The 26,398-nt window shown below is 56.5% G+C and overlaps 2 protein-coding genes across 2 annotated transcripts; one reads left to right on the top strand and one right to left on the bottom strand.

Annotated features, from left to right (window-relative positions):
- Positions 1–9,400: 9,400 nt before the first annotated feature.
- On the bottom strand, positions 9,401–12,621 carry WNT1 (Wnt family member 1). Its single transcript, XM_030321881.1, is given in 7 exon segments — positions 9,401–9,805; positions 9,807–9,851; positions 9,854–10,156; positions 10,628–10,893; positions 11,555–11,808; positions 12,519–12,597; positions 12,600–12,621. Coding segments are annotated over 7 exon segments (1,110 nt in total). The 3' UTR covers positions 9,401–9,664.
- A 9,291-nt stretch (positions 12,622–21,912) lies between these two features.
- On the top strand, positions 21,913–26,398 carry WNT10B (Wnt family member 10B). The gene is given in 5 exon segments (XM_030322504.1): positions 21,913–21,960; positions 21,963–21,988; positions 22,119–22,381; positions 24,169–24,542; positions 25,199–26,398. Coding segments are annotated over 5 exon segments (1,170 nt in total). The 3' UTR covers positions 25,658–26,398.

Here is a 26,398-nt window from a genome sequence, read left to right as displayed (position 1 = left end):
GGCAGGAGTGAAAACTGAGGGCAGGCTGCAGTGAGGCTGGCCCACTAGGGAGAATGGGCCTTGGGCCTCTGGGCTTGAGAAGAGAACGGCCCTTCAGGCCAGGAGGAAGACCGAGGAAGGCCAGGGCAGTGGTGAGAGCATCTGGCTGGGGTTTGCTACAGCCCAGGGGCTCCAGGCTCTTGGGCTAGTAGAAGAGGTGAGCCGTGCAGGATAGTGGGAGGTAGACTCCGCCATGCGGCGAAAGCCTCTTCGGGGCTGAACACCCAGGAGGCCAGGCTCTCAGAGCTCACCCACACTACTACCGTTACCAGAGAAATGGTGTAGTGTGGTGTTTAGAGCATGGACTCGGGGGCCTGGCAGCATGGCTTTAGATCTTGCCCCTACCTCACATCAGCTGTGTGACCTTGGGCAATTACTCAACCTCCCTGCGTCTTGGGGTCCTCAGTGATAAGATGGGGTTATTAATAGTGCCTTTCTTATAGGCCTGTGGGAAGGATTAAACGATTCAATATGTAAAATCACTTAGAACAATGCCTGGTACATAGGAAGTAATACATAAGCGTTAAGCTCTGATTATGATTTATCTCTAGAGCTATTTCATTAGTATTTGGGGGTTTAGGAACAGGAGGATGGGGAAGTAGAGATAGGGCAAGAGGTGGGACAGGCAGCAGAGGCCAGGTCAAGAGGAGCGGGGGGCGTCTGGGATGGAGAGAGTCCCTTGAATGGGTGAATGGTGTACATGGAACCTCTGGGTAGTTAGCGCGGCGATGCAACCCACACCCCTTCCCCAGGACTTCCTCCATCTTTGCCTAAGGGTGGAGTCAGCACCAGCTGCTAAAGATCTGGGGAGAAAGGGATAGAGAGGAGGAGAGGAGTGACTGCAGGTCTGGGGGCCAGCCCTTGGTGAGCCATATCTCAGACTGGCCCTGCGTGGCACTGTGGGTGGGAGGCTGGAGGCTCCCTGCTGCGAAAATGACTTCTAAATCTGGCTGCGTCTGCCAGCTGGTCAGCCTTGAGACGGAGGCCACAACCACCCCCAACCTTGGGACAGCCTCACAGGTCAGGTGTAGGGACAGCAGACGCAGGAGGGCGTGGTCAGGTTGGGGCAGCAGGACACTACCCTCCCAACAGCCAGGTTCTTCCCGGGAAGCCCTTTCCTGTTGTCCCAAACGGGGCCCAGTTAATATGGCTTTAAAGGCCCAGCGGGCCCCTTCCCCTTTCAGACTCTCGTGGGAGCCCTGGAACTTCCCTAGATCGGTCACAAATGGATAACAAAGAACCAGGCCGTAATTATGGGACTTTAGAGGATTCAGGGTCAGGAGTGTGTGTCTGGGGTATGAGGAGGAGAGAACCAGGAGAGTTCTGGCTGGACCTGAGTCTATAGGGAGTGTGCAAAGTGTGCCTGTGGGGAAAGGTGAGCATTCACTCATTCATTTGTTCACTCATTCATTAAACATGTGTGCCAGGCCGTAGGGACACACAAGAGACTCAGACCTGGTTCCTGTTTAAAGGGAGCTTCCGGTCTAGGGTGAGATCTCTATCTCTGTGTGAGATAGGGCGAGGGATGCGGGAGAGGAAACCCACAAAGGCATTACAGTGTAGACTGTATACATAATATATGTTAATGAAGGCCTTCCTGAGGATCCAGGCAAGCATGAAGGAAGGAGAAGGTCCCCGACTAGGACTTCTGGGAGTGGGAATATACCTAAGGACTCTGAGAGATGGCTTACTGAGGGTGAATTTGTTAGTGAAGGAAGACTCAGTCTGCTTGCTGTCCTCTCCCCTGCATGTCTTGGCATGGGGTGGAGCTTCCTCCCTTGGAGCCCCGGATACTACATAGCTTTTTATGGGTCCTTTTTTTTTTAAATTAATTTATTTATTTTGAGAGAGAGAGAGAACAAGAAGGGGAGGGGCGGAGGGAAGGAAAGACAGAATCCCAAGCAGGCTCTGCACCATCAGTGCAGAGCCCGATGCGGGGCTCGAACCCACGAACCATGAGATCATGAACTGAGCCAGGGTCAGGAGTCGGAGGCTTAACTGACTGTGCCACCCAGGTGCCCCTTTATGACTCCTTTTATTTTATTATTACTTTTAAAATGTTTGTTCATTTTTGAGAGAAAGAGCACGAGCAGGGGAGGGGCAGAGAGAGAGGGGAACAGAGGAGCCGAGGCGAGCTTGAGCTCGAGCTCCATGCTGACAGCAGTGAGTCTGATATGACTCGAACTCACCAAACGTCAGATTGCGACCTGAGCCGAAATCAGATGCTTAACTGACTGAGCCACCCAGGTGCCCCTTTTTGTGTCCTTTTAAAGAATAGCTGCTTCCTCCATCCATCTATCCATCATGCATGCATGCATCCATCTATACATCTCACCTGTCCATTTATCCAGCCAGCTACCAATCCCTCTGTCCATCCATTCACCCATTTATCCATCTGTTCGTTCATCCATTCACTCATCCATTCATCCATCCATCTCTTTTCTTAATGAGGACATATGATATGCCTAGCTCAGTGCTACAAGGAATGCCAAGCACAGAGCCCACAGTCCTCAGGAAGGTGGAAGCCTAGTAGGAGGACAGGAAACACGCAGATAACCATCCATGGGACAGCCTGTACATGCTGTTCATGAAAGCCCTACCCAGAAGATGCTTCAGGAGGCAAGGCCACTTTGCCAAGGGGTATGAGAAGGGCTGAATGTAGGGAGGGACACCTGAGATGGGTTTCAACAGGGGGAGATGGGGAAGAGGTGCTTTCCAGGGCATGAGCAAAGGTAGAGAGGTGGGAAAGCCCAAAGCTTTCACGGGGAACAGAGTCAGTGGGGAATTCAGAGGAGCAAGGACCTTGGAATGATGTGTGTGAGCCAAATCATGAAGTGTCTCTGGAAAGCAAGGATAAAACGTTTGAGCTTTAGCGAGAGGGATTGAGGAAGAGGGGAGGGGCAGAGAGGTTTTGAGCTGCGAATGTCCCTGTTGCCTCCTCAACACCTATAGCATTGTTTTCTCTGCTGCTTGATCACCCTTCGTTGGTCTTGTTATGTTGTGGAATCTCCTGCTGGACCATAAGCTACTTAAGGGTAGTGCCTTTGACTTAGCTCTGTATCCACTACAAGCTGGGCCTGGAGCAGGCTCCCAGCAAATGCTGTCAGAAGGTAGGAAGAAATGATAAAACTGTGTAACAGGAACACTGGCACAGCAATTCAGGGTCAGATAAATGGGAGGAGAGGGGGCTGCTGCCTGGTGTCCTTCCACCCCCCACCCCAGCATAGGGATAAACCCCTGCTTTCTTTGCTGGTCTCTCCAGGAGCTCTTCCAAGAGGCACCACAAGGTGGCGCTGTTCTGACTGTAGTTCTGTGTTCAGCCAAGGTCCTTAAAATGTTTGCAGTTGGAGGAGTGCCCATCCAAGAACTGTCCCTGGATGGTCTAGACATTTCCTTCCAGCAAGTGCTGAGACAGAATGAAAAGGCTAAGTGCAGCTATGGAAAAGCAGAGCCAACAGACCCCCAACCCCACTGCAAGTACCAGCCTCATGTATCCATTCATTCATGTGACAGTACCTACTATGTGTCAGGTACAATGTTAGGCTCTTGGAAAAACAGCAGTGAACAATCATAGCCCCTGCCTTCAAGAGCTTGACATCTAATCTTAACCAAAAACCAAATCTTTTTTTTGCTATCGTTCTCTTTCATTTACACACACACACACACACACACACACACACACACACACACACTCACGCACTCCCCAAGCCAATCCCCTTGACCTGGGAAGCCATCTCCATGAGAAGTCTACTCTTTGGCACTGTTCACCCCTCCAAATCTGAGTTTCTCCCTATGGTTGCTGCATGACCACATGAGTGTGACCCTTAGATGCTGCCTCCTTGGATGACTCCTCTTGCCCTCTCGGAGCTCCCTGACCAGCCCTTTCCTAGTCTTTCTCCCAACCTCCCCCATCACATCCATAGCCACGCTGTCAGCTCTAGCAGCTCTAGGGACCTCCTGAGAGTACGTCTGCTATGGATTAGGGCCTCCTAATATTCTAGACCTCTGGAGATTATAGGAACATGACCACTCATGTGGATCCACAGAAGGACCCTATGAGATCCTGGTGTCACCAACCCAGAGGTAAGGAGCTGGAGTATCCAGAAAACCAAAGAGCTCAGAAACATGCCCCTCTGTGGCCTGGGGGCTCTGCCAGCCAAACCTGTCCCTAGACAGGCTGCCTTCTTTTTCTCATCTACCTTGGCGGGGGGGGGGGGGGGGCGGCAGGCCTCTCCCTAGCTGTGACTCCATGGTGGTGGCAGTGGGAGACACTGGTTGAGAGGTGAAGCATTGTGGGACATTGTCCACTTTCCCAACATGCTCCAGGGCCCAACTTAGCCCTTGGCGGGTTTGGGAGAAGAGAGGAGGGAGGGTTGGTGCTGAGAGTGGGAGCCAGGCCCATCGAGGTCCCGGGAGTGAATGCCGCATTGTTGGCCAGGCCAGAGTCACAGATAATTACCTCAATTAGTGACAATGGGAGAGTAATAAATACAGGCTTAGTGTCTCCTACCCCACCAGGGCTCCGAAGATTAATCCAGGCTGACGGGCGGGCCCTGAAAGGCGTGATGGACAATTCATTAAACTCCCCAAATGCCGCACAACCTGGGCGTGAAGGCTGAGTTAGCCCCCTGGGGGCTGCGCCTTTGTCCTGATTGTGTGTCTCCGCCGCAGCAGAGCCGGGCAGCCCCCAGAGAGCGGGGAGGTGAGTGGGGCTCCCCCAGCCGGGCCAGGCGGCGGGAGGATTAGGCCTTGGTCCGGCCCTGGTTGCCCTGGCACACCAGCCCGGCCGGCCTGGAATGTCCGTGGGGGGGAGCAGGCCGAGCGGAGGGGCGGGGCCGACAAGGTGGGGTAAGGGGGGCACACAAAACCGGGGGCAGGAGGAGTTAATTAGACGCCAGCCGAGGAGGGCGAGGGGCCACAATAGGGCCGAGGGGCCGCCAGGGACGGCCCCTTCACTTCCGAGGATTAATAGGGAGGAGGGAGGAGGGAGAGGGGAGGGGTTCGGCCTTGGGGGAGGAGAACTGGAAGCTTCCCAGGGTGGCACTGCCCCCTTTTGCCCAGCTTGGCACCTACTTGGCAAGTGACTGGGAGGCAGGAGGCTCTGGCAGCCTGGGCAGGTGGCCCCCGGCATCCCACAAAGTGGCTCTTTCTCCTGGCATGGCGCCTGCATTGGGAGATGATTGAGCAGGAGGAGAAAAAGGACCCTTCATTTATCTGGGGAGTAATGGAAGCAGGAATGTTTAGGGGCCCTGCTCTCAACACCCTCCACCTCCACCAACCTACTCTGAGGCAGAACCAGGAAGGAGCCTAAAGCTTTACCCTTTCTGATGAGGCTGCCGGGTTAAAGCCAAGAAGTCCGTAGAGGGACCGGTGCTGGTGTGAACACACAGGAGCCGGGCCACTGTGCGTGCGTGCACATACACGTGCAGACACTTGTGCTCCCAGGTATTTTGATGCCCGGGCCTGGTGCTCAGCAGGCCGTCAGTCAATGCCTGTTGAATGAATGAATGAACTCTGGTTTTGCTGAGGGTAAGTGAGTGTGAGAAAGAGGAGTGATGCCGGGCTGCACCGTGACACAGGGTGGCCTTGGGCCCTTTCCTTCTGAGGTCCTCAGTGTGGCCCGGGAAGGATGGAACCCCACCTCTGAGCAGATGAGCAAATGCCCAGGAAAAATGAAGTGGTGGGGGTTCCTTCCCTTTGAAAAGGGCAAAAAAAAAAAAAAAAAAGTGCAGTAGCCTCTTGGAAGCCCCACTTCCTCCTGGGCCCCAGGAACAGCCCTGGCTCCTCCCTAGGAGCCACCCCACCCTATCCCCTCCCAGGGAATGACAAGGGAGCGAGTTGGCGGCAGTTCCCTGGGCATATTTATAACCTGCTGCTCGCTCACCAGCGTCTGCTTTTAGCCCAGACGGGGGAGGGGGCAGGGGGGTGGTCTGTCTCATGCTGGGCGCCCCGGCTGGGTGTGGAAAGAGTGAGTAAGGGTGAGTGGTGGGCAGCTCTGTATGGATATTCCTGCTCACACCACAGCCAAACAGCTTATTTTCTCCTCATTTTGTTATTTTTCTCCCTCTAGCCTGGAGAGGAGGACTGAGCCAGCCTGAGGTGGGGAGGGGGGGGTGCTAGACCCTGGGGTATTTGCAGCCCCACTGACAGGGTTTTTCCAGGGTGCGTGTGGCAGGGTGTGTGTGGTGCCGGCTTGCTGACCCCCTGGGGACTGCGCAGGCCTGCCGTCTCACTCCTCTCAGCTTTTCCGCTCCCCCCCCCCAGGGTATTTCAGGACTAGTGCCTCCCTCACCCGCTGAGGCCAACCATGTGTCCGGGGTCCCTGGCAGCCTCAGATCCCCCTGGGTGTGTGGCACCTGGCACCTGAAGATCAGAAGTGGGTGGAAGGGTAGCCTGGGTGGATAGGGCAGAGCTGGGGCATCAGGCCCATTCCTGACAACACTTGCCTATGGTGATACCCTTCCAGGCACAGCCCTTCGTGAGAATGGCACAGGTGATCATAACATGAAAAAGAATTAGCTTCTATGTAATGCTTTGCAGAGATCCCACACCCCTTTTGCTTGCCCCCCACCCCCCCCAACACACACCTTTTTTCTTGGTGCATGGCCCCTTGAGGGCCCAGCCTCATTCTGCACTTCCTTACCCACTTTGAAGTCCCCGCCCCTGGAAGCGAGGGCTCCCATGCAGAGGACTGATTCTGGGAGTCTTTCATCAAACCTCATGGGTGTGCAGAGGGCTTTACACTTCGCTGAGCCTTCACTGCACTCTCTTCTTCGTCTGACAATACCAGTCGATGTGCTTGATTCCCTGGCCACCCTATAAACTTCTCCAGGTAGGCACGATGGCTCACGCATCCCTGTAACCCCAGCCTTTGGCACACGCCTGGCACAGAAGAGGCGTCAGCAAGTGTTCAAGTGGCCAGAGTTTTCACGTACATGACCCTCATCTGAACCTCACCACCTTCTTGAAGGAGAGGTCTAAGCACTGGCAACCATCCCTGTTCAATTGACAAGGTAACTGAGGCTGAGAAAACAACAGGTTTGTTGAAAGTCTAATTAGGACCAGAACAGGATTCATTGCTTCCCTTTACCCTTCTTCAGCCCTTGTGTGTCAGCTCAGCTCAGAGGCCCCAGCTTCTAGGCCTGAAAGCTGATACCCATTCCAGCTCTTGGAGTTAGGAATCAGGTGAGAGTGCTTGGGGACAGCTGCCAACCCTTCAGCTCCCCAAACGCTGCCTCTCCCCAACTCTGGGCATCGTCCAGTAGGGGCCCAAACCCCCTCTCCTGCCTCTGGCATCCCATTCACTTCTTGCTTTGGGAGCTGGGGGATCTAATAATTCATTGGATTATAGACTGGACATTCTCTGCAGGGGGTTCTTTACTGGAAACCCAAGGCTTATGAGAGGTGCCTTCTACCCCGGATCAATAAGGTTTCTACTCCTCCCCCTCTGCTGCCCATGAGAGCTAAGCTGGTGCTGGCTTGGCAGATGGAGAAAAAGGGAAAGGGATGTCATTGCAGGGTTGAGCAGCTCCTGGCTCCACTCCCCTACCCCCACACATACCCCAAAGGCCAACAGGGGTCAGAGTTCACACATCCAGGGAGAGGTGGGAGGCAGCTACCACAGCAAAAGAATCCTAGGGAGAGGGGGAAATTCTCCAGCCATCTGGGATCAGTTGTTGCCCTTGGGGGGGTGGGGTGCTTCATAGCTCCCCCTGCCCTTTAGGTCCTCCCCTGGGGGGAAGTCTTAGGATTAGGGACAAGCGTTAGAGCTTAGGAAGGGGTTAGTGTTGTCTGAAGTTAGGGTTAAGGCTAAGGTTAGACCTAGATCTAGGGACAGGCAGAGGATTAGGGTTAGAGATAGGTTCAGGGCGTGGGCAGGATTAGTACTCCTGCCGACTCTGGTGAATGTGCACATGGAGGTATGAGCGTTATTAGTAACAGTGCTCTTTCAGGCTCTTTATGGGAATGACTAACTTAATGGTGTGGTTATGGACCACACTTGGGTTTCCTTCTGGTCACATTGGTTTAAGCCCTAGCCTCTAGTTGGATTCTAGCCCTCCAGCTCCCTTCTTCTCCCCCACTGTCGTCTCTGAGCTTTTGGGTCCGGTGCTAGAACCCATCACCTGTCACCTGGATCCTCCTGAGCCCAAGGTTGGGAGCTGGGGTCCCAATAAGGACGTGATAAGGTCCTAATAAGCCGTGACCACAGCTGAAGCCAATAGGCTTCAGGGGCCGAAAGCTCTACAGCAGCACCCTTTCTGCTTGGCTTTCTCTTTTCTTCTTTGGGTTCTTTTCAGAACAGGGTCGTGGCTTCACTCAGGTGTAGCTATTTTCACAATTCCAGAAAGGAAAGGCAGGCTTAGAGTTTGTTTGCCTGTTTGTTTAATCCCTGTTCATCAAGGGAAGAAACTGAGGCAGTTATGGACTTGCCCAGTATCACACAGCCGGTTGGTGTTCAAATAGGAAGAAGAATCTTGCAGGGTGTCCTGGCTCCTGGCCACGTTCTCCTGACGACCTAGATCCCCAGGGGCCTCATTAAGGTCATGCAAGGGTCAGAATCTCAGGGTCTTCTTGCAGGGCGGGGAAACCAGTCCCCCGACAATGTAGCCTATTTAAGAGAGGCAAGCAATGGTGTGTTCTGGGTTCAAGGAGAAGCCACCAAGTCACTGATAAAAATAGAAATTTTATTCTGCGGAGGAAGATACTACATCGGTGGGGGTGGGGAGCCACTAATAGCTACAATGGAAGGAAATGCTGATTCCGGTAGGCAACGGCATCTTTGAGAAATTGGGGAGAGGAAGAGAGGGATCAGAAGAGGCTGGAGAGCAGAAGGAGAGGAGAAGGGAGAGGGATTGGGGTGGGGTGGAAGTGGTCTCTGCAAGCCAGGCCGGAACCCAGCACAATAAATAGTTTTATTTACAACAACCAAACTCGTGGCTTTGTATCCACGATTCAGTGCAAATTATTTACACACTGATGAGGAGGCAGGACAGGAAGGGGTAGGAGGTGGGTGAGGGAGGCATGGCTCACAGCTGTTCAATGGCTCCATGACAGAGGCTGGGAGAATGGGGGTATTTCTGCTGGGTCCCCCAACCTCCTTTTCCACATCACCACAGCTGCCCTTTCACCCTAGAACCTCCCGGTTCCGTTGCAGGTGGGGAGGAGAAAGGCCCTGCTGATCAGGTGTGTGTTCAGCGTCTGCACCCTTGGCAGGAGAATGGGAAGGGCGTGAGAAGATCTGGAGAAAAAACGGAGGATAAAGGGGAGGGAGAGAGGCGGGGGGGGGGTCACTGGCGCGGTGGAGGAAGCAGAGCCACACGGTCAGAAGCTGACCCCCACGGGGAAGGGAACAATCCTTCTCTCACCTCCTGGCCAAGCAGGGGGCAGTGCAACAAGGGGTCTCCCGGGAGAGGGAGGGAGGTAGGTCCGGGGCAGGTCCATCAGGATGGCAAGAGGGTTCATGCCGGCCCAGGCAAGTGGTTTTCAGGAGTCCCCGGTAGGAGGAGGTGGGAGAAATGATCGCGCACGTATGAATCGCGGGGGTTGTGGCTGGAGGGACTGGGTGGGCACGTATCCGGGTGGGCTAGAGGGGAACGCTTCCTGGGGGCGAGTCCGCGAAGCGTCCTCACAGACACTCGTGCAGTACGCGCGTGTGCGTGCAGTTGCGGCAGCTGACGTGGCAGCACCAGTGGAAGGTGCAGTTGCAGCGCTCGGTGACGCGCTGTGTGCGCGTACGGTGGCCCCGGCCACAGCAGAGCAGCTCGCAGGCCGTCCAGCGCTGGCGAGGAGCTGTTGCAGGCGCGCCCCGGCCGTACCCCGCCGTTCCCAGGCGTCCGCTGTACGTGCAGAAATTGGGCGATTTCTCGAAGTAGACGAGGTCGTGGGGGGAGGGCGGCTTGTGCGCCGGGTCCTCGGGCTCCAGGCGCAGCAGTTCCGCCCTCGAGGCGCGGTTGCTGCCGCGGTTGCCATAGAGGACGCGCGAGGCGCCATCGAATCGGTCGCGCAGCACGTCGCCCACGGCGCGCAGCGTGGGCAGCCGCATCCAGCACGTGCGCACCGTGCACGAGCCCGACATCCCGTGGCACTTGCACTCCTGGCGCATCTCAGAGAACACAGTCTGGGGGGAAGGAGGAAGAAGGGTGTCCCGGGGCACTGTCAGGGCCAGAGCCACCACCGTCCCAGATACCGCCCCCTCCCGGACCCTGCCAGACCTCAGCAAGGCCCAGGCTTAGCCCTCGCGCCGAGATTTGAACCCCCAGCTCAACTGCTCCACGCGGGATAGTGGTCTCGGCCTCCAAGCCTCGTTTTTTGAATCTGTACAACGGAGGGCTGCAGGCAGTACATTCCACGGGTTCCATGACTTCTAATGTCTTCAGTTCTACCTGCCCTCAGCCACTATCTCTTCCATTCTCTGCCTTCCTTCCACACCTCCTGCATCCTCGGGACGTCCTCTCCTGATTCCCTACTCTGACGCCTGGCCTTATCACCGATCGTCACTCCCCAAGTTCGAGGTTAGCCCCTGCTCAGGGACTCGGAGATCCCTGCCACGCCACTCCGCTTCCGTGCGGAGCCCCTCAAGCCCGCTCACCGTGCGGCCAGCCTCGTTGTTGTGAAGGTTCATGAGGAAGCGCAGGTCCCGCCCCTTCTCCCCGGAGTCCACAAACTCCCTGCCGAAGAGGCGGCCGAAGTCGATGTTGTCGCTGCAGCCCCCCCAGTGCCAATCGGGGCCCCCAGGGCCGCGCCGCCGATAGTCGCACGTGCAAGACTCGATGGAGCCCTCTGAGCAGGAGCGCGCCACCGAATGGGTAACCCCGGCGGAGGTGATAGCGAAAATAAACGCCGTTTCCCGACAGCCTGTGAGGGAAGGGAGCGGGGATCAGCGAGGGGGTACGCGGGGTGCTGCCAGCCTCCTCGGTGGAGGGCTTGGGACCCTTGACTCCGCCCTTAGAGTCCCGAGAGCCGGCGGCCGGCTGGGTTGGGAAGCTGATCTCCTAGAGAAAGCACGTGCGTGGGCACGCAACCCTGTCCACGCTTGTAATCACGCGTTCCTGAGACTCAGGGCGCATTTGGCTCCTCAGTGGGAGTGGGGCAGGTCCAGAGGGAAAAACTGAAAAGAGGGGAGGGGAAGAACTCTGCACTTGCCAAGACCTCTCCGCGCCCCAAACTTTCGGCCCCTGTCGGCGATGCAAGCCTTGCTGGGCTGGAGGCAAGACACACTCGCGGAGATCAGCTTCCAGGCGCCTTTGAGAGGGGCCGGGGAAACGGTGGCGAGCCGGCGTCCACGACTCAGAACTCGCTTTTGCTGGGGCAGTGGCGCAGAAAAGTTAAGCTTCGCGCCGGAGGTGCACGGCTTGCAAACGCCTGGTAGAGCTGGCGCTGGGCGCGAAGCTCTTGGCGGGTTGATCCTGGAACCCTGCAGGCGCCTGGGACATCTTCCCTGCACTCGCCCGCCCCTGCCCTGCGGGTGACCCTGCGTTCCCCTGGTCCCGGAAGTGTCGCTTCCCTGGGTACCCACCTCGGTTGACGATCTTGCCGAAGAGGTGGGGCCCCGTAGCTGTGGGGCAGTTCCAGCGGCGGTTGCGGAACTGCCACTTGCACTCTCGCACAGCGCTCTGCAGCCCCCCGCTCACGCTGTGCAGGATCCCCGGGTTCTGGCGGATCAGCCTCCTCTGTTTGCGGCTCAGCAGCTGAAGACTGGGCTCGAGCACCAGTTGTAGACTCTTGGAGTCGGTCAGCAGGTTCGTGGAGGAGGCTACGTTCACGATGCCCCTGGTGAGATGCGTGGTAGGAGCTCAGGCTCTGGTAGAGGACCTGCTCCCTAAGCAAAAAGATCGTGTCTACCCTGTCCTCTTCCTGGGACTATTTGCCTGAGAGAGCAGCAGGAGATCAATAATGAGGTAAAGACTCCGAGCTCCCTGGCTAACTGGTTTGAAAGGAATGGGCGTCCAGAGTGTTGTGCAGGGCCTGGGGACTGGACAGGGGAGGCATGGTAAACCTGAAGACTAGATGTCCACCTTGACTCTGAGAGACTGCTTCCCCGGGAGCCTGGGCAAGGAAATCCTGGCCTGGAGTCCATGCCCACCCAGGGGTGAAATGCTCAGGAGTCCCACCCTCCTCTCGCCTTCCTTTCTGAGCGCTGGCCTGGCCCTTCGCTTCCAAGGCAGGGAAACCCGTGGTGTGGCTACCCCCGCGAGGCTGGGTTTGGGGCTCAAGGGAGAAGGGCGGTGCCAGATGGGAGTGGGCTCCCTGCCTGGAGGGAGTATCGTGGGCCGCCGCGGGCGGACCGTTCACCCCACCTCCTCAGAACTAGATTCTCTCTGGGGCAGCTCCGCTCCAGAGCGCCCCTCGGTGTCTCGGAGGGAAGTCAGTGCGGTGGAGCGAGCCTGTCTGCGGACGGATCCCAGAGCGTGGGAGCTGGCTGGGGCTGGCCCTGGCTCTGCGCCCCGGGACAAGTGGCGACCCCGCACCAGCTCACTTACCACCATCGGCCACTGCTGTTGGCGGCCAGGGCTGCGGGCAGAGCGGCCAGCGCCAGCCACAGCGTAGCAGAAACCCAGCCGGCAGCAGCGCCCAGTGCCCCATGGCCTGCCCGGCCTCGCCTGCTCTGTGCTGAAGTTGGGGCGGCTTTGGCTGCTGCCCGCGACGGTGGGACGGGTCGCGGCGGTGGCGGCGGTGGCGAGAATTCGCAGTCTGGCTCTAACAGCCCTGGGGGCGGGCGGCGGGCGCATGGCTCGCGGTCCCAGCTGGTGGGCTGAGGCAGCCACGGCGGGCGGCACCGCCTCTTATAGTTGCGGCGCTGGCTGAAGTGACGATAGGAGGCTGCCCGCCGGGCCGCACCGTGGCACCAGGGCGCACCGGTCAGGGGCGCAGACAATGGGCAGCGAGCGGGGCCGTGGCTCCCGCCCGTCTGAGGCGAGAGCTGACGGGCTGGCCGTCGGGGCTCACCCCCGCCCCCTGCCCGGTGGCTCCCGCCTCCCGGGCCTGCACTGGCCCGCCGACCCCTCCCCTTGGGACGCCCTCCCACGCGCGCCCGCCTCACTCCTCTTCGCGTCCGGAGCCCGTCGGGGACCAGCGTCCGCCAGGGGGCGCGGCGACAATGTGCTAAAGGGAGAGTCTGCCGGGAGCCCAGCCGCTTCGCCACCACCGGCTGTGGGGCTGTCCCCTCGACGTCACCCTGGGCCCGTCTGGCGTCCTCTCTCTCCCCACTGCTGAGTAGAGGAAGGAAAGCTGTGATTCTGGGCAGCGACTCCGGGGAGACGCCTCCTGCTTTGGAACCCCCGACGGCTGGACAGGGAAGGATAAGGGGGAGACTGGGAGTGGGGTCGTGGTCAGGGAAATCCTGAGGGTGGGTTTGTGGGGTAAGTTCACTAGAGAGGAAAACCGGGGACCGCGGCAGTTTTGTGTTTGTGGGCTGGTAGGAGTGCACAAGTGACTATGGTGTGTGTGTGTGTGTGTGTGTGTGTGTGTGTGTGTCTAAGTGGGACAATGCAAGGGTGAATGCATATGAGAATGTGTGAGTGTGTTCTGAGGGTGCACACTCGTGTGTGTCCTCATGGAGAGAAACTCCATGTTTTGAGGAGGGACGTTAGGGAACTTTCCAAAGAATCTTGGCATGTAGCTCACGTCGGGAGGGATCAGTGGAGTCATCTTGTCACAGCCACCACCTGGGGCAGTGCATCATCTATGTGTCGGGAAGGAGGTGGCGGCCACTGTCAGGAAAGACCCAAAGACTGACTGAGGGATGGAGTGTCTGGGACTGTTTGCGGAGGTGGGTGGATGGGTGGATGAGTGTGTGTGCGTGGGGAGATTAACTATGCATATATGTGTCACTCTCGCCGTGTATACCTTGTGTCACCCTATGGTGTGTCACTCTGTGGCATGTATCAACATGTGCATGTCACCGGGGGAGGGGACCTGAGGCTGCAACCAAGGCGGCATCAAGATGGACAAGCCTGGAGTAGCTGAGTCTCTGTGGATTAGGCTCAGGAAGGGCAGTGGAGTGGATGTCAGGGTGCGTGGTGGGTGGGGAGGGCTGGGAAGAGAAGAGTTGCTGGCTGAGCTGAACCCAGAATAGGGAACTTGTGCCTCCACGTGTCCTGCTTCTTTTGGATTTTTTCTGCCAAGTTCTCTCTTCTTGCAAAATTCTGGCTCTTTCCACTCTCACCACATTTGAGATATCCCGAATGCTTGCAAGCATCTCCTCCATTGTAGGCTTTCTCTTTTTTCCCAGGGACTCCAATTCAGCTTCAAGGCTACCTTGGCCTCCTATTGAAGAGGAAGTGGCTGCTGTCCCCTGTACTGGGGCATAGGGGAGCACCACCAGCTTGTCATCATGGCCCTCACCACCACACACAAATGGCCCCTCAAGGAGGGAGGACCTCCTCCCTTATGTCTCTCTTCTCTCTCACTTTACAGAGGGAAAAAAAATAGATTAAGAAGTTGTCCAGGTCTACACAGCTAATGAATGAATAAATGGGGCACGTGTCTGGCCGAGTCGCTGGTGCATGTGACTCTTGATCTTGGGGTTGTAAGTTTGAGCCCTACAGTGGGTGTAGAGATTACTTAAAAACAAAATCTTAGGGGCACCTGTCTGGCTCAGTGGGAAGAGCATGAGACTCTTGATCTCAGGGTCCTGAGTTCAAGCCCCACTTTGGGCATGGAACCAATGTAAAATAAATAAATAAATAAATAAATAAATAAATAAATAAATAAATAAATAGTAAGCTTCAAATTAGAATCTTAAAAAAATGAACAGTTGGTAGACCCAAATTAAAACTCTGCTCTGGGGTGCCTGGGGGGCTCAGTTGGTTACGTGTCTGATTTCTTGATTTCAGCTCAGGTCATGATCTCATAGTTCGTGAGTTCGAGCCCTGAGTCAGGCTCTGTGCTGAACAGCTCAGAACCTGCTTGAGATTCTCTCTCTCCCTGTCTCCCTGCCCCTCCCCTGTGTTCTCTCTCTCTCTCTCTCAAAAATAAATAACTTTAAAAAACTCTTTTTGACTCAAAGCCAATGCTCTTTCCACCTAATCAACTTTGTGAGTGTGTAGCAATACAAATAAGCTATGGACCCCATCTCAAAATTGACAGATAAATAAAAATATTTTTAGGATCTTTCTGTCTCCCTTTTGAATCCTCTCTTTTCACCTCCCTGCTTTTAGGGTGCTTTCTAACTGAGTATGTACCCAGGTCTGATCCTGAAGAGTTCTAAGTCTCAGAAATGATCAGGTATCCCATTAAAGGCAGGGAAATCACTCTAAGGAGTCCATGTCTGATAAGTTTAATTAATCTTCTTGGGGCACCTCCATTTTATTTTTTATTTAAAAAATTTTTTTAACGTTTATTTATACTAAGAGACAGAGAGACACAGAGTGTGAGCAGGGGAGGGGGAGAGAGAGGGGGAGACACAGAATCTGAAGTAGGCTCCAGGCTCTGAGCTGTCAGCACAGAGCCTGATGAGGGGCTCGAACTCACAACTGTGAAATCATGACATGAGCCGAAGTCAGATGCTTAACCTACTGAGCCACCCAGGTGCCCCAAAGGCACCTCCATTTTAAATGAGATGCTTATTAACCAAGATGAAGCCTGATGGAGGTTTTTTTTAATTTGTTATTTTAGTGTTTTTAATTTTTTAAAAATTCATGTTTATTTATTTTTGAGAGAGACAGAGCATGAGCAGAGGAAGGGCAGAGAGAGAGGGAGACACAGAATCCAAAGCAGGGTCCAGGCTCCGAGCTGTCAGCACAGAGCCCGACAAGGGGCTTGAACCCACAAGCCGTGAGATCATGACCTGAGCTGAAGTCAGACGCCCAACCGACTGAGGCACCCAGGAGCCCTAGTGTTTATTTATTTTTGAGAGAGGGAGGGGCATAGTGCAAGTGGGGGGAGGGTCAGAAAGAGAAGGAGACACAGAATCCGAAGCAGGGTCCAGGCTCTGAGCTGTCAGCACAGAGCCCGATGTGGGGCTCGAACTCATGAACTGAGAGATCATGACCTGAGAAGTCGGCCACTTAACTGACTGAACCACCCAGGTGCCCCCTGATGGAGGTTACTTTTGAGGGCAATATCCTTCCCAGGCCTATTGCCCAGTCCAGTGCACCTGACCCTCCCAAGGATTTGACCCTGAGAGACAAGATGTTCTGGGCCCAGCATCCTCCCCAGATCCAAAATCCAGTAGTCTCTACGGAGGGCACCCAGCACAGAAGGCTCAAGTAAATAGACAAAGTACCATGGGCAGCTTGTCCTTCATCCCTTAGGATGTTATTCCCACTGGGGCCTGGGCCATGTGCTTGGCCTGTGGATTGATTAAAACCCCATGGAAGCTGGAGATGCACTGGAAGACAGGAAGCCCTTCTGTGGGCTCCTGGTGACAAGCAGAGGTGGGAGAAGAAGAAAAGAGGAGCCGGTATCCTTTGTTCTACCATTCCACCCCACCAGGAGTAGTGAAGAAAAGTGAGCTCTAAGGGCTCTAAGTCTGAGTCATGCTATGATGACTTGGCCCAAATTTCTATTTAGATCAAATCATTACTCTATCAATTGTCCTGTTTCTTCTTGTTTCTTCAATTTACCTCTATGCTGGATCATACCCATCAGCAGGCAAAATGCTGTGATATCTCCCCTCTAAAAACTCTAAAGCTTCATTCGACGCCACATTACCTCCTGAGATTGCTCCATTTCTCAGCCCTCTTTTACTGCAAAAGCTCAAAAGGGCTGCTTTAATCACTAGCGCCAATTTCTTTTCTTTATTCCCTCTTTCCACCCCGATCACCTCTTTGAATCTGCTACAACCTCCTGATCAAAATCATCCATGACCTGTTGGCTCTCCTCCTAACCAACTTTTAAGGAACAGCAGACAGAGTTGAACACTTTCTCCTTCTTGGAATACTTTCTCACTTGGTTTCTAGAACACCATTCCTACCTCCCTAGCTGCTCACCTTCTCAGTCTTCTATCTGGTTGCACCCTGTATACCCAATTTCTAAGCTTCAGAGTATACACCAATTCAGTTTGGAGTTTCTTTCCGGTATACACTCATTCTCTTGGTGATCTATTCAGTCTCATGGTCCCTAATTTATATCTCTCTGGCCCTTAACCCTAAACTCTGGACTTGCACACCTAACACTGAATAAGCATATCAAGATGTACATGTTCAAAACTGAACTCCTGGGGCACCTGGGTGGCTCAGTTGGTTAAACATCCGACTTCAGCTCAGGTCATGATCTTGCGGCTCACAGCTCAGAGCTTGGAGCCTGCTTCAGATTCTGTCTCCGCCTCTCTCTGCTCCTCCTCTGCTCATGCTCTGTCTCTCTCTAGAAAATAGATAAACATTAAAAAAAACAAACAGAAAACACTGAACTCCTGATTCTTCCCCATCCTAACCAGGTCTTTCTTCAGTGGTCCCATCTCAGTAATGGCCACTCCATCTTGCTCCCGCCCCCCCCCAGTCTCTTATCCACAGAGCAGCCAGAGGCATTCTTTCCAAAACAGAAGGTCAGATCATTTCATTCCTCTGCTGGGAATTTTCCAATGATCCCCAATCTCACTCAAAGAAAAAGGCAAATCTTTACAGTGGCCTCCACAGCCCTATATGGTCCATCTTGCTCCTTCATTGCGCACCAGTTATCTCCCCTGTGGGTTCCTCCCTTGGGCGGCACTGGCCTAGTTGCTAATTCCTTGAACATCCCAAATGAGTTCCTGTCTCCAGATCTTTGCACCTGCTTTTCTGACTTCTGGAATGCCCGTCCTCCGATATCTCCGTGGGTTCATTCCCTCACTTCCTTTCCCATCCCCCTATATAAAGCAGAATCCCACCACCTATCTCCTTTAACCTTGCTCTGTTTTTCTATCACTTTTGACCACGGATAACTTTAAAGGCTTGAAGTGGAAAACCAGTAGCAAAGCACCTCCTTGGAGCAGGAACAGGGGAGAGAGATACTGGAGGGGAAAGGGGCTTTATTTTAATGTTGGGTGTGGGGAGGAAGCAGGGAACTAGGGCTGAGAGTTCACGGACAGAAGAGCCTACCTTCCTTTGAAGCACCAGCAGGCGGCACTGCCTCCTTGGGCTGGGAAGGCATCAGCCTCTGGTAGAGAAGGGGGCAAAGTGCTTTCTCTAGGGTAATCCCGCAGATTTGTTGGGGCCAACTGCTCAACTGTTTGGGGTTTTCCCTGAGAGTCCGATGCAGTCGGACTGTGGACCCTTTGGTGCCTCCGGGCGGTGGCCTGTGGTGCTACAACAGAAGGCGTGACAGGCAGAGGGTGGGCAGCACAGCTGAGCTCACCGCTGAGGGCGCATCCATCCCTCCTGGGGCCTATAATTTGGTTCCCCGGGCCTGGCCGCCCCTATCAGCGGCTCAGCAAATAGATGAGTCACCCGGGACCCCGGGCCAAGGCAAACATGAGGGGGGGAGGAGGAGGAGGTTCCCGAGGCTTTGCTCTGCATTAGCCACCGCCTCGGTTGCTCGATCCCCCAATCTCCCGGGGGCCCCCACTCTTCTCTTTGACCCCCGCCCTCCAGGGCTACAGTGTTCTTCCCAGATTGTTCTTGCTACACCCACCCTCCATCCTCATGATGGGAAGGCAGCCCTCCAGTCTTCTCATTGAAGGGAAGGAGGGACCAGCTTGCTCCCACTCCCTCCCAGAGTAATGACAGCCCCTCACTTTCCCCCTCCTGTCATGGCCCCCAACCCCTGTCAAGGTCTCTCTGGTTCCCGCCCCTCCCCTTTCCTGGAGCTGGCTGCGTGCTTGGGGTATTAGGCAATGGGTGTGTACCCGCAGCCCTCTCCAGACCCCGCCTGCTCCACCACCCTCCAGCCGCCTGCGGGTCATTGCTCAGGCCAGCCGGTCGGGCCAAGGGCACTGAGGGCCAGTTCAGGCCACCCAGTCTGCCTGCCTGTGGCCTTCTGTCCCAGAGCTGAGCTTCTGCATGGAGAGGGAACAGGAGTATGGACCCCTGGACAGACCAGCTTGGGGAGCCCTGGAGTCACTGAGAAGTTGAAGTCTATGGTGGTAGTTCTGACCCTGGCCATTCCTTGGCACCTGACTACACTACAGCCTGACAAGGGTAGAATCAGAAGAAAAAATCAGAAAAAAATGTCCAAGAGGTCTCCACAAGAGAAGAGGAGCAGAGGAAACCTTGTCCCCTTCCTCCAGGGACCTGAGTGGAGTCCCAGGCTAACACGCAGGCAGAAGGACAAGGACGTTGGCAAGGATCGCTGAATCCAGGTGTAAGGATGAAAGCTACTGAGATTGCAGATTCTGGTGGCCTCTAAAGCCACACATGGTTTGGGTCTTGGCCTCTAAACAGGAAGAAGAGGCAGGGGCTATAGGGCTACTTCTCCTGCTTCCCTGCCCCCGGAGGTGCAAAAGCAAGAAAAGCAAACCCTCTTCTGGTCAGAGCTGGCCATGTCAGGAACCAGGGCACTTTTACCTCCCCAGCCTACTCAAGACCTGGTACATAAAGGTGGTCAATAAAAAATACACGGGCAGATCAAAGTCACTGACCTCTCTCAGACCGCTCTGCCCCCTAGACAACAGTGCCCCCTGCAGCTCAGGGCAGGCTCTGCAGCAGCACAGGCTGGAGGCTGGCTGCCCAGACGAGCTGCATGGCCACCACCAAGGAAGAGATGACTGTGGCTGTGGGTTTCAGCCCCGTGGCTCTGCTTCCCCAGGGGGCCTGTCTCTGAGGTCAACGTGCCAGCCTCAGGCGCGCGGGGCCAGTCGTGCCTTGGGCTGCGGTCTGGCAGGGGCGGGGGGCGGCTGGGAAGCCTGGGGCCCCTCTCTGGCAAAAATAGCCCGCAGTGGTTAGAGCTGGGAGGGTGAGTCAGGCAGGAGCGCAGTGGCGCCTAACCCCTTCACTGCCACTGGAGCTCCCTAAGGTGGTTTGTCCTGGTCTGTGCACCCAAGATGGGACTCTTTCCCTGGCTGTCCTCAGGCTGGGCTCTGTTTGAGATCCCAAGGCCCTCCTCATTCCATGTGAAGCACGTCTGAAAGCATGGAGCGACGATATGGGCCACTCCAAGTACAGACTGGGGGATCCTGGGAAGGGCAGGAGAACTCCGCAGGCAAGGATGCCTGGAAGCCAAGGGAAGCAGAGGAGAAGGCTGAAGATCTTTGGGGCTACCCGAGCCTCTGCTAGGACCAAACTCTGAGGCCAAGGCTGACCCCTCCCAAGGGGCAGGCTCAGAGCTCAGAGGTGGGTGGAAGCCAAGCCACCCAGAAGGGAGCTTTTCCTGCCGGCTCTGAGTGCCTTGTGGTGCGCTCTGGCTCAGGGCTCTGCACAGCAGTGTCCAGGGAGAGAAGTTGATTCTCAGCTCCAGCTTCATCGTGTCAAAGGCACTCTCCAGCCATCCAGCTCTCCTTGGGGAAACTGAGGCAAAGAGAAATGACCACATGGGACCAGGCTCCTATCTCCCTAGTCTGGGTCCCTGCACCCTCCTTGCAGACTTGGCTACCCAGAGCAGGTGAGAGGCACTTTGGTCACCACCCCCTTCAGTGGGGCCAAGCGTGAACCCAGGCGTCGGGGGAGAGGGTGTGTGTGTAGGCTGGGAGGAGGGGGAGCGGCTGCGCTCCCTGGGTCAAGGCGGGGGGTGCGAGGAGTGGGGTGGGGATGCCCGGGGCTCGGGGAGGGGGGCCGCACTCTGTCAGCCGCAGCAGAGCCGCCTGTGAGCTCGGCACGAGTAGAGTAGAGCAGAGCCCCCAGTTCTTTGCTAGACCGCTCGCTAGCTTTCTCGATCACTCCCTCCCTTCCTCCCTCCCTTCCTCCCGGCGGCTGCAGCGGCGGCGCTGGGAAGCAGCGAAGAGGAGTGGCCCTACCCTGGAAGAATGCGGCTCTGCCGAGGGGGCAGAACCCGAGGCAGTCTCCCCACGGTTTGAGAGCCCGAGCCCAGGCGACCCAACCCTGCCGGTGGCGACCCCGCACCAGAGCAGCTGGAGGTATCGGAGCCGGGAAAGCAGGGAGGGCAGGGACGAGCACACGCGGCCGAGACAGGCACACGGGCAGTCAGACAGACAGACAGACAGACAGACACGCATCCGCCCACAGGGGCACGGAGACACCGAGAGAGCCAGGGATATTGCCAGAGATGAAGACAGCAAATAAAGGGATACCCCCAGATCTGAAGGGCAATGAACGCGAGAGCAAAGGGGTTGGGGACCGAGGCTGGGACCAGAGGGGACCAGACAGATGGGCGTCTGGAAGGAGGGGAACACTAGTTAGGAAAGGTAACACAGAGGAGGAAGAGGACTCAGCCTGAGCTACGGTCCTTTACAGGCGGGAACCAGGTCCCCTCCCCTCCTGTCTGGAGCCTCCCCTCTCTCCCAACTGCAGAAGAAGGGGGTAGAGAGGGGTTGGGAGCCCATTCCTCCACCTTTCTCACGGAGGGTGCCTGCCCTCGACGGCATCTGGAGGTGACCCTCCCCCACATCCTGCGATCTGTTGGTGGAGAACTGCCTCTCAATTCTGCCCCCTAACCCTAAAAGCGAGACTGTATCGGCAAGGGAAGCCAGTCCTGGGGCCCTTAAAGAGGGAGCCCCGGGGGGCAAGATGGTGGAGTGGTGTTTGTGAGTCGGTGTGTCTGAGTCTGCACGTGAGTGTGTCGTGTGCCGGGCATTGTGTCTGGCTGGGTCCAGCTCCAGGTGCGCTTGCATAAGCCCCAGCTGCGAGGCCCCTAAGTCTTCCCGCAGGGTGCGGGGACTGGGAATCAAGGGATGATTCTTACTGTTTGTTTGCGGAGGAATGTGGAGGGTCACTGGGGTGGCACTGGTGAGTTAGGAATCCTGGTTGCTCGGGGGAGCCCACCTTATTCCCGAGCGCCCAAGTCTCTCTGTCCCGCAGGCCGTGATCGATCTGCCCACCGGGGCCTTCGGGCCCGGGCTTCGACATGCCGGAGGAGCCCCGGCCGCGGCCTCCGCCCCTCGGGCTTCGCGGGTCCTCCTGTTCCTGGCGTTGTGCAGTCGGTGAGCAATTCCCCCCTGTCACCCAGCCCTCGAGAGAGCCGTAGGCTGCAAGCACCCGACCCGGGACGGAGGAGTCGGAGGGGGCGCGCGGCCTGGACCACAGACCCCGAAACGCCTCCTGCGTTCCCAGGGCCCTCAGCAATGAGATTCTGGGCCTGAAGCTGCCCGGCGAGCCGCCGCTGACCGCCAACACCGTATGCTTGACGCTGTCGGGCCTGAGCAAACGGCAGCTAGGCCTGTGCCTGCGCAGCCCCGACGTGACGGCATCCGCGCTTCAGGGCCTGCATATCGCGGTCCACGAGTGTCAGCACCAGCTGCGCGACCAGCGCTGGAACTGCTCCGCGCTGGAGGGCGGCGGCCGCCTGCCGCACCACAGCGCCATCCTCAAGCGCGGTGAGCCGGGCCGGGCGGGTCTGCGCCTCTGGGGCTGGGGGCGGGAGGCAGGAGGCGGGGGGGGGGGGGGGGGGGGGGGGGGGGCGGCAGGCCGAGGCGAGCGGAGGCGGGAAGGGACCGGTTCACGACTCGGGGAGGGGCCTCTCTGGGAATTCCCCCCCGGGAGCCACGGAGCTGGGCCTGGCCACCCGTCTGGGCCCCTGCTCCTGACTTCCACCTGCGTGCTGCCGGCAAGGCAGCTGGGTCGCGGCTCTCCTACCCTAGGGCCCCCCTTTCCTGCCTCCACCAGGCTCAGTCTGGGTTGCACCTGTGAGGAAGAGATGCCCCCAGCCCTGGAAGCTTCAAACGTCCCCCCCATTCCCTCCCTCAAACTTTCTCCCCTCTCCCTCTCCCGCTGGACAAGCCCAGGCTGGTGTCCCCAGAGCCTCAGCGGGGGTGGGGTGACGCCCCCAACCGTTTAAGGGTTAAACCTACTCCCCTAATTGCTGGGGTTCCCAGGAGCAGAGGCTGGGAACAAAGACCCTGATGACTTTGAAGCCGGGGAGCAGCCCCCTCCTCTGTGCTGTGGGGGCCCCAGGTGGCTCTCACCTGAGCAGGTGAGGAACGGCTGGAGGGGCGAAGAACAGGTCACTGCTGGTCTGGTCTGGGAGGTATGGTCTGGAAGGCATCGTTGCCTCTTGCCAGGCCATGCCCGAGTTTCCTCCCTGGAGGAGTAAAGATCCATTCTGTGCTCAGCTCCAGGGTTGGGGGCAGTACTTCAGGGACTACGGGGTTAATAGGCAGCTGCCATCTGCGGGGGAATTCCCAAGACGTGTGCAAACAGCTTCACCCCTGGAGGGTGGAGGTGGGGGGGGGGGGCGGGAGGCTGGGCCAGAAGCCCTGCATCCTGGGGTGGGAGAGGCCCGGCCCCTAAAGAGGTGCTGTCTCTCATCCTCTCAGGGCTCAAGGAAGCCCCTACCTAAAAGGAAGTGAGAGACCCCTCCTTCCCTACAGGGCCTGATGTAGGCTTTGATACCCAAATGGGAAGCATGGGAAAGGGTTGTCATCTTGAGCCTCTGTGACCCCCAAAACATAACAAAGAAGCCAATATTTTAATAGGGCCCTAGGGAAAATCACCCTCACTCTCTCCCCCTCCCAGCATTTTATAGAGTAATAGCAGGTTAGGATAAACATAAAGGCAGTTCTCAAAGGGCAAAATATAAAACTAGAAACTGGAAAGGGGAAGGACAGCTCCACAGTTCCCGTGCTTTGGGGGTATTGGGGTGGGTGGAGATGCCCCCAGCCCTGGAAGCTTCAAACGTTGGTTAAAAGACGCTTTAGAAAAAAAAAGACACCCCCCCCAAAGGTCTCGGCTTCCACCCCACCACCCAAGCTCCCTGGGGAATTTCTAAGGCTTTCAGATGTAGAACTCGGTGAACGAATCTTCAAAGACCTCGGGGACTCCTCTCAGTCACCTGCCAACCCTTGGGGTCTTGCCTCAAGCTAGCTCTTTCATCCACACCCGCAGATCCCAGAGTAACCGAACCAGGATGGCCTCAGAGATCACTTCAGTCCACCCCCACCACCCCCCCCCCCCGCCCTTAATAGATGAGGAAACTGAGGCTCTGTGCTTCTGTTCCCTTTCTTCTCGGTGACTTTCTCCCCAGTTATTCAGCTGGTAAATGGCAAAGTCGGATTCCAGTTAGGAATTCCTGGAATTGAAGGGTTGGCTGCTTATTTCCTTCCACCTCCCCCCTCTCAGCTGCCTGTCAACCTTATCCCCCCCGTCACACCCTTTTTATCCCCAGGTTTCCGGGAGAGTGCTTTTTCCTTCTCCATGCTGGCTGCAGGGGTCATGCACGCGGTAGCCACGGCCTGCAGCCTGGGCAAGCTGGTGAGCTGCGGCTGCGGCTGGAAGGGCAGTGGTGAGCAGGATCGGCTGAGGGCCAAACTACTGCAGCTGCAGGCACTGTCCCGGGGCAAGAGTTTCCCCCACTCCCTGCCCAGTCCTGGCCCCGGCTCAGGCCCCAGCCCTGGCCCCCAGGACACATGGGAATGGGGTGGCTGTAACCATGACATGGACTTTGGAGAGAAGTTCTCTCGGGATTTCTTGGATTCCAGGGAAGCTCCCCGGGACAATCCAGGCAAGAATGCGAATCCACAACAAAGGGTGGGGCGACAGGTATGTGTGTGCAACTTGTCCTGGGTCTCCTTAGCTTTCGAGGCCTGGCTAGAGTTTGAGAGGCACAGCAGAATGAGAGGAGGAGATGCGGTGGGTGATTGCCACTCACCATCTGGATGACCTCAAGTTACTTAACCTCAGTTTTGCATCTGTAAAAAGACTCTAATGATATCTATCTTACGTTGTCATTAAGAGGGAGCTAGCAAATGGAGCACTCGGCTGAGTGCGTAGTCCTAGGTAGGTGCTCATTACACGATAGAATAGCTATTATTACAGCTGCCTCCCTACAGAATTTAGGGGTTCTTTGGGTCAGACTCCTCATTTTGGTGCTCACTCTGGAAAGAGCACTGGACTGGGAGTCCGGACAACTGGAGTTGAGTTCTGTTACCACCTAGTTCCCTAAGCTGAGTCTCTGTCACCAGCTAGTGATTAAAGATGGGCAAATCACTCTGCTCTGGGCTCAGTTCTCCAGCCAGAAGATGAGGGAGTTGGGCTATTAGCCAGTCGTTCAGTGCCCTTTCTCTTCTGATATTCCATGGTCGTTCTCGCCTATATTTATCCTTCCCTGTGCTCTCTGTCCCCTCTCCTCTCCTGTGCCTCTGTGCTCTGCCCATTTGCTGCCGTCCCCTTCACCTCGCCTCCCTCTGCCGCTCTAGGTGGTGACTGAAAACCTGAAGCGGAAATGCAAGTGCCATGGCACGTCGGGCAGTTGCCAGTTCAAGACCTGCTGGAGGGCGGCCCCAGAGTTCCGGGCAGTGGGGGCGGCGTTGAGGGAGCGGCTGGGTCGGGCCATCTTCATCGATACCCACAACCGCAACTCCGGAGCCTTCCAGCCCCGCCTGCGTCCCCGTCGCCTCTCAGGAGAGCTGGTCTACTTTGAGAAGTCGCCTGACTTCTGTGAGCGAGACCCTGCCGTGGGCTCCCCGGGCACTCGGGGCCGGGCCTGCAATAAGACCAGCCGCCTGCTGGATGGCTGTGGCAGCCTGTGCTGTGGCCGTGGGCACAACCTGCTCCGGCAGACACGAGTCGAGCGCTGTCATTGCCGCTTCCACTGGTGCTGCTACGTGCTGTGTGATGAGTGCAAGGTCACAGAGTGGGTCAACGTGTGTAAGTGAGGGCCAGCCTCGCCACAGCACTGGGGAAGGGGGAGGGCACCTTTTCAGCCTTTTGCTCTGATTTCTGTCCAGGGTCAGTCCTGGCTCCTAGAAGCTCCAAGTATCTACCTGGAAGCAGCTTGGGGGCGGTGGGGGTCAGGTAGAGTCTGTGATGTGCAGCCTTCTCCCCCACAGTAGGAGGGCCTTGGAGGGAAAGCTGTCACCCCTCTTCTGCTCCTTAAACACCTGAAATGAGCTAAGATGAAATGCACTGTATTGCCTCCCCTCCCCCACCCTGGAGTCCCTTTAGCTCTGGTTCCTCTTCCTTCTGGCTGGGGAGTCCCTGTAGTTTGACCACTCTTTTCCTTTGAGGGATAGCCCCAGGCACTGTGTGGCGCCGTAAGACCTGTATCCAGGGAGACCACTCATTCCTACCTGCCATTCCCAAACTCTTCTACAGTGATCTGGGCCCACTCTTGTGGGGTAATGGGAGATGGTGGTAGAGAGGTTTTTCTTGGGGAAGAGACAGAGTGCTGGAGGGGGACCTCTCCCCTGAGTCCTCAGAGGGTTGTTTGTCTAGGTCCTTAGGGAAACTATCCCTCCCCCCGCCTTCAGATGTTAAAGGAAACCTCCAAAGGAAGAATTTTACCTAAGACTCTCTGAGCCTTTTATTCTTTCTTTAGCAGGAGGGATGGGGATGGATAATTGTATTGTACTGAGACTTGTTCTTGGTTTCTGTTTGTAACTAAAATAAATTAAGCT

The sequence above is a fragment of the Lynx canadensis genome, chromosome B4, assembly GCF_007474595.2.
Source record: "Lynx canadensis isolate LIC74 chromosome B4, mLynCan4.pri.v2, whole genome shotgun sequence".
NCBI lineage: Eukaryota > Metazoa > Chordata > Mammalia > Carnivora > Felidae > Lynx > Lynx canadensis.
This window is presented reverse-complemented; position numbering and strand designations above follow the sequence as displayed.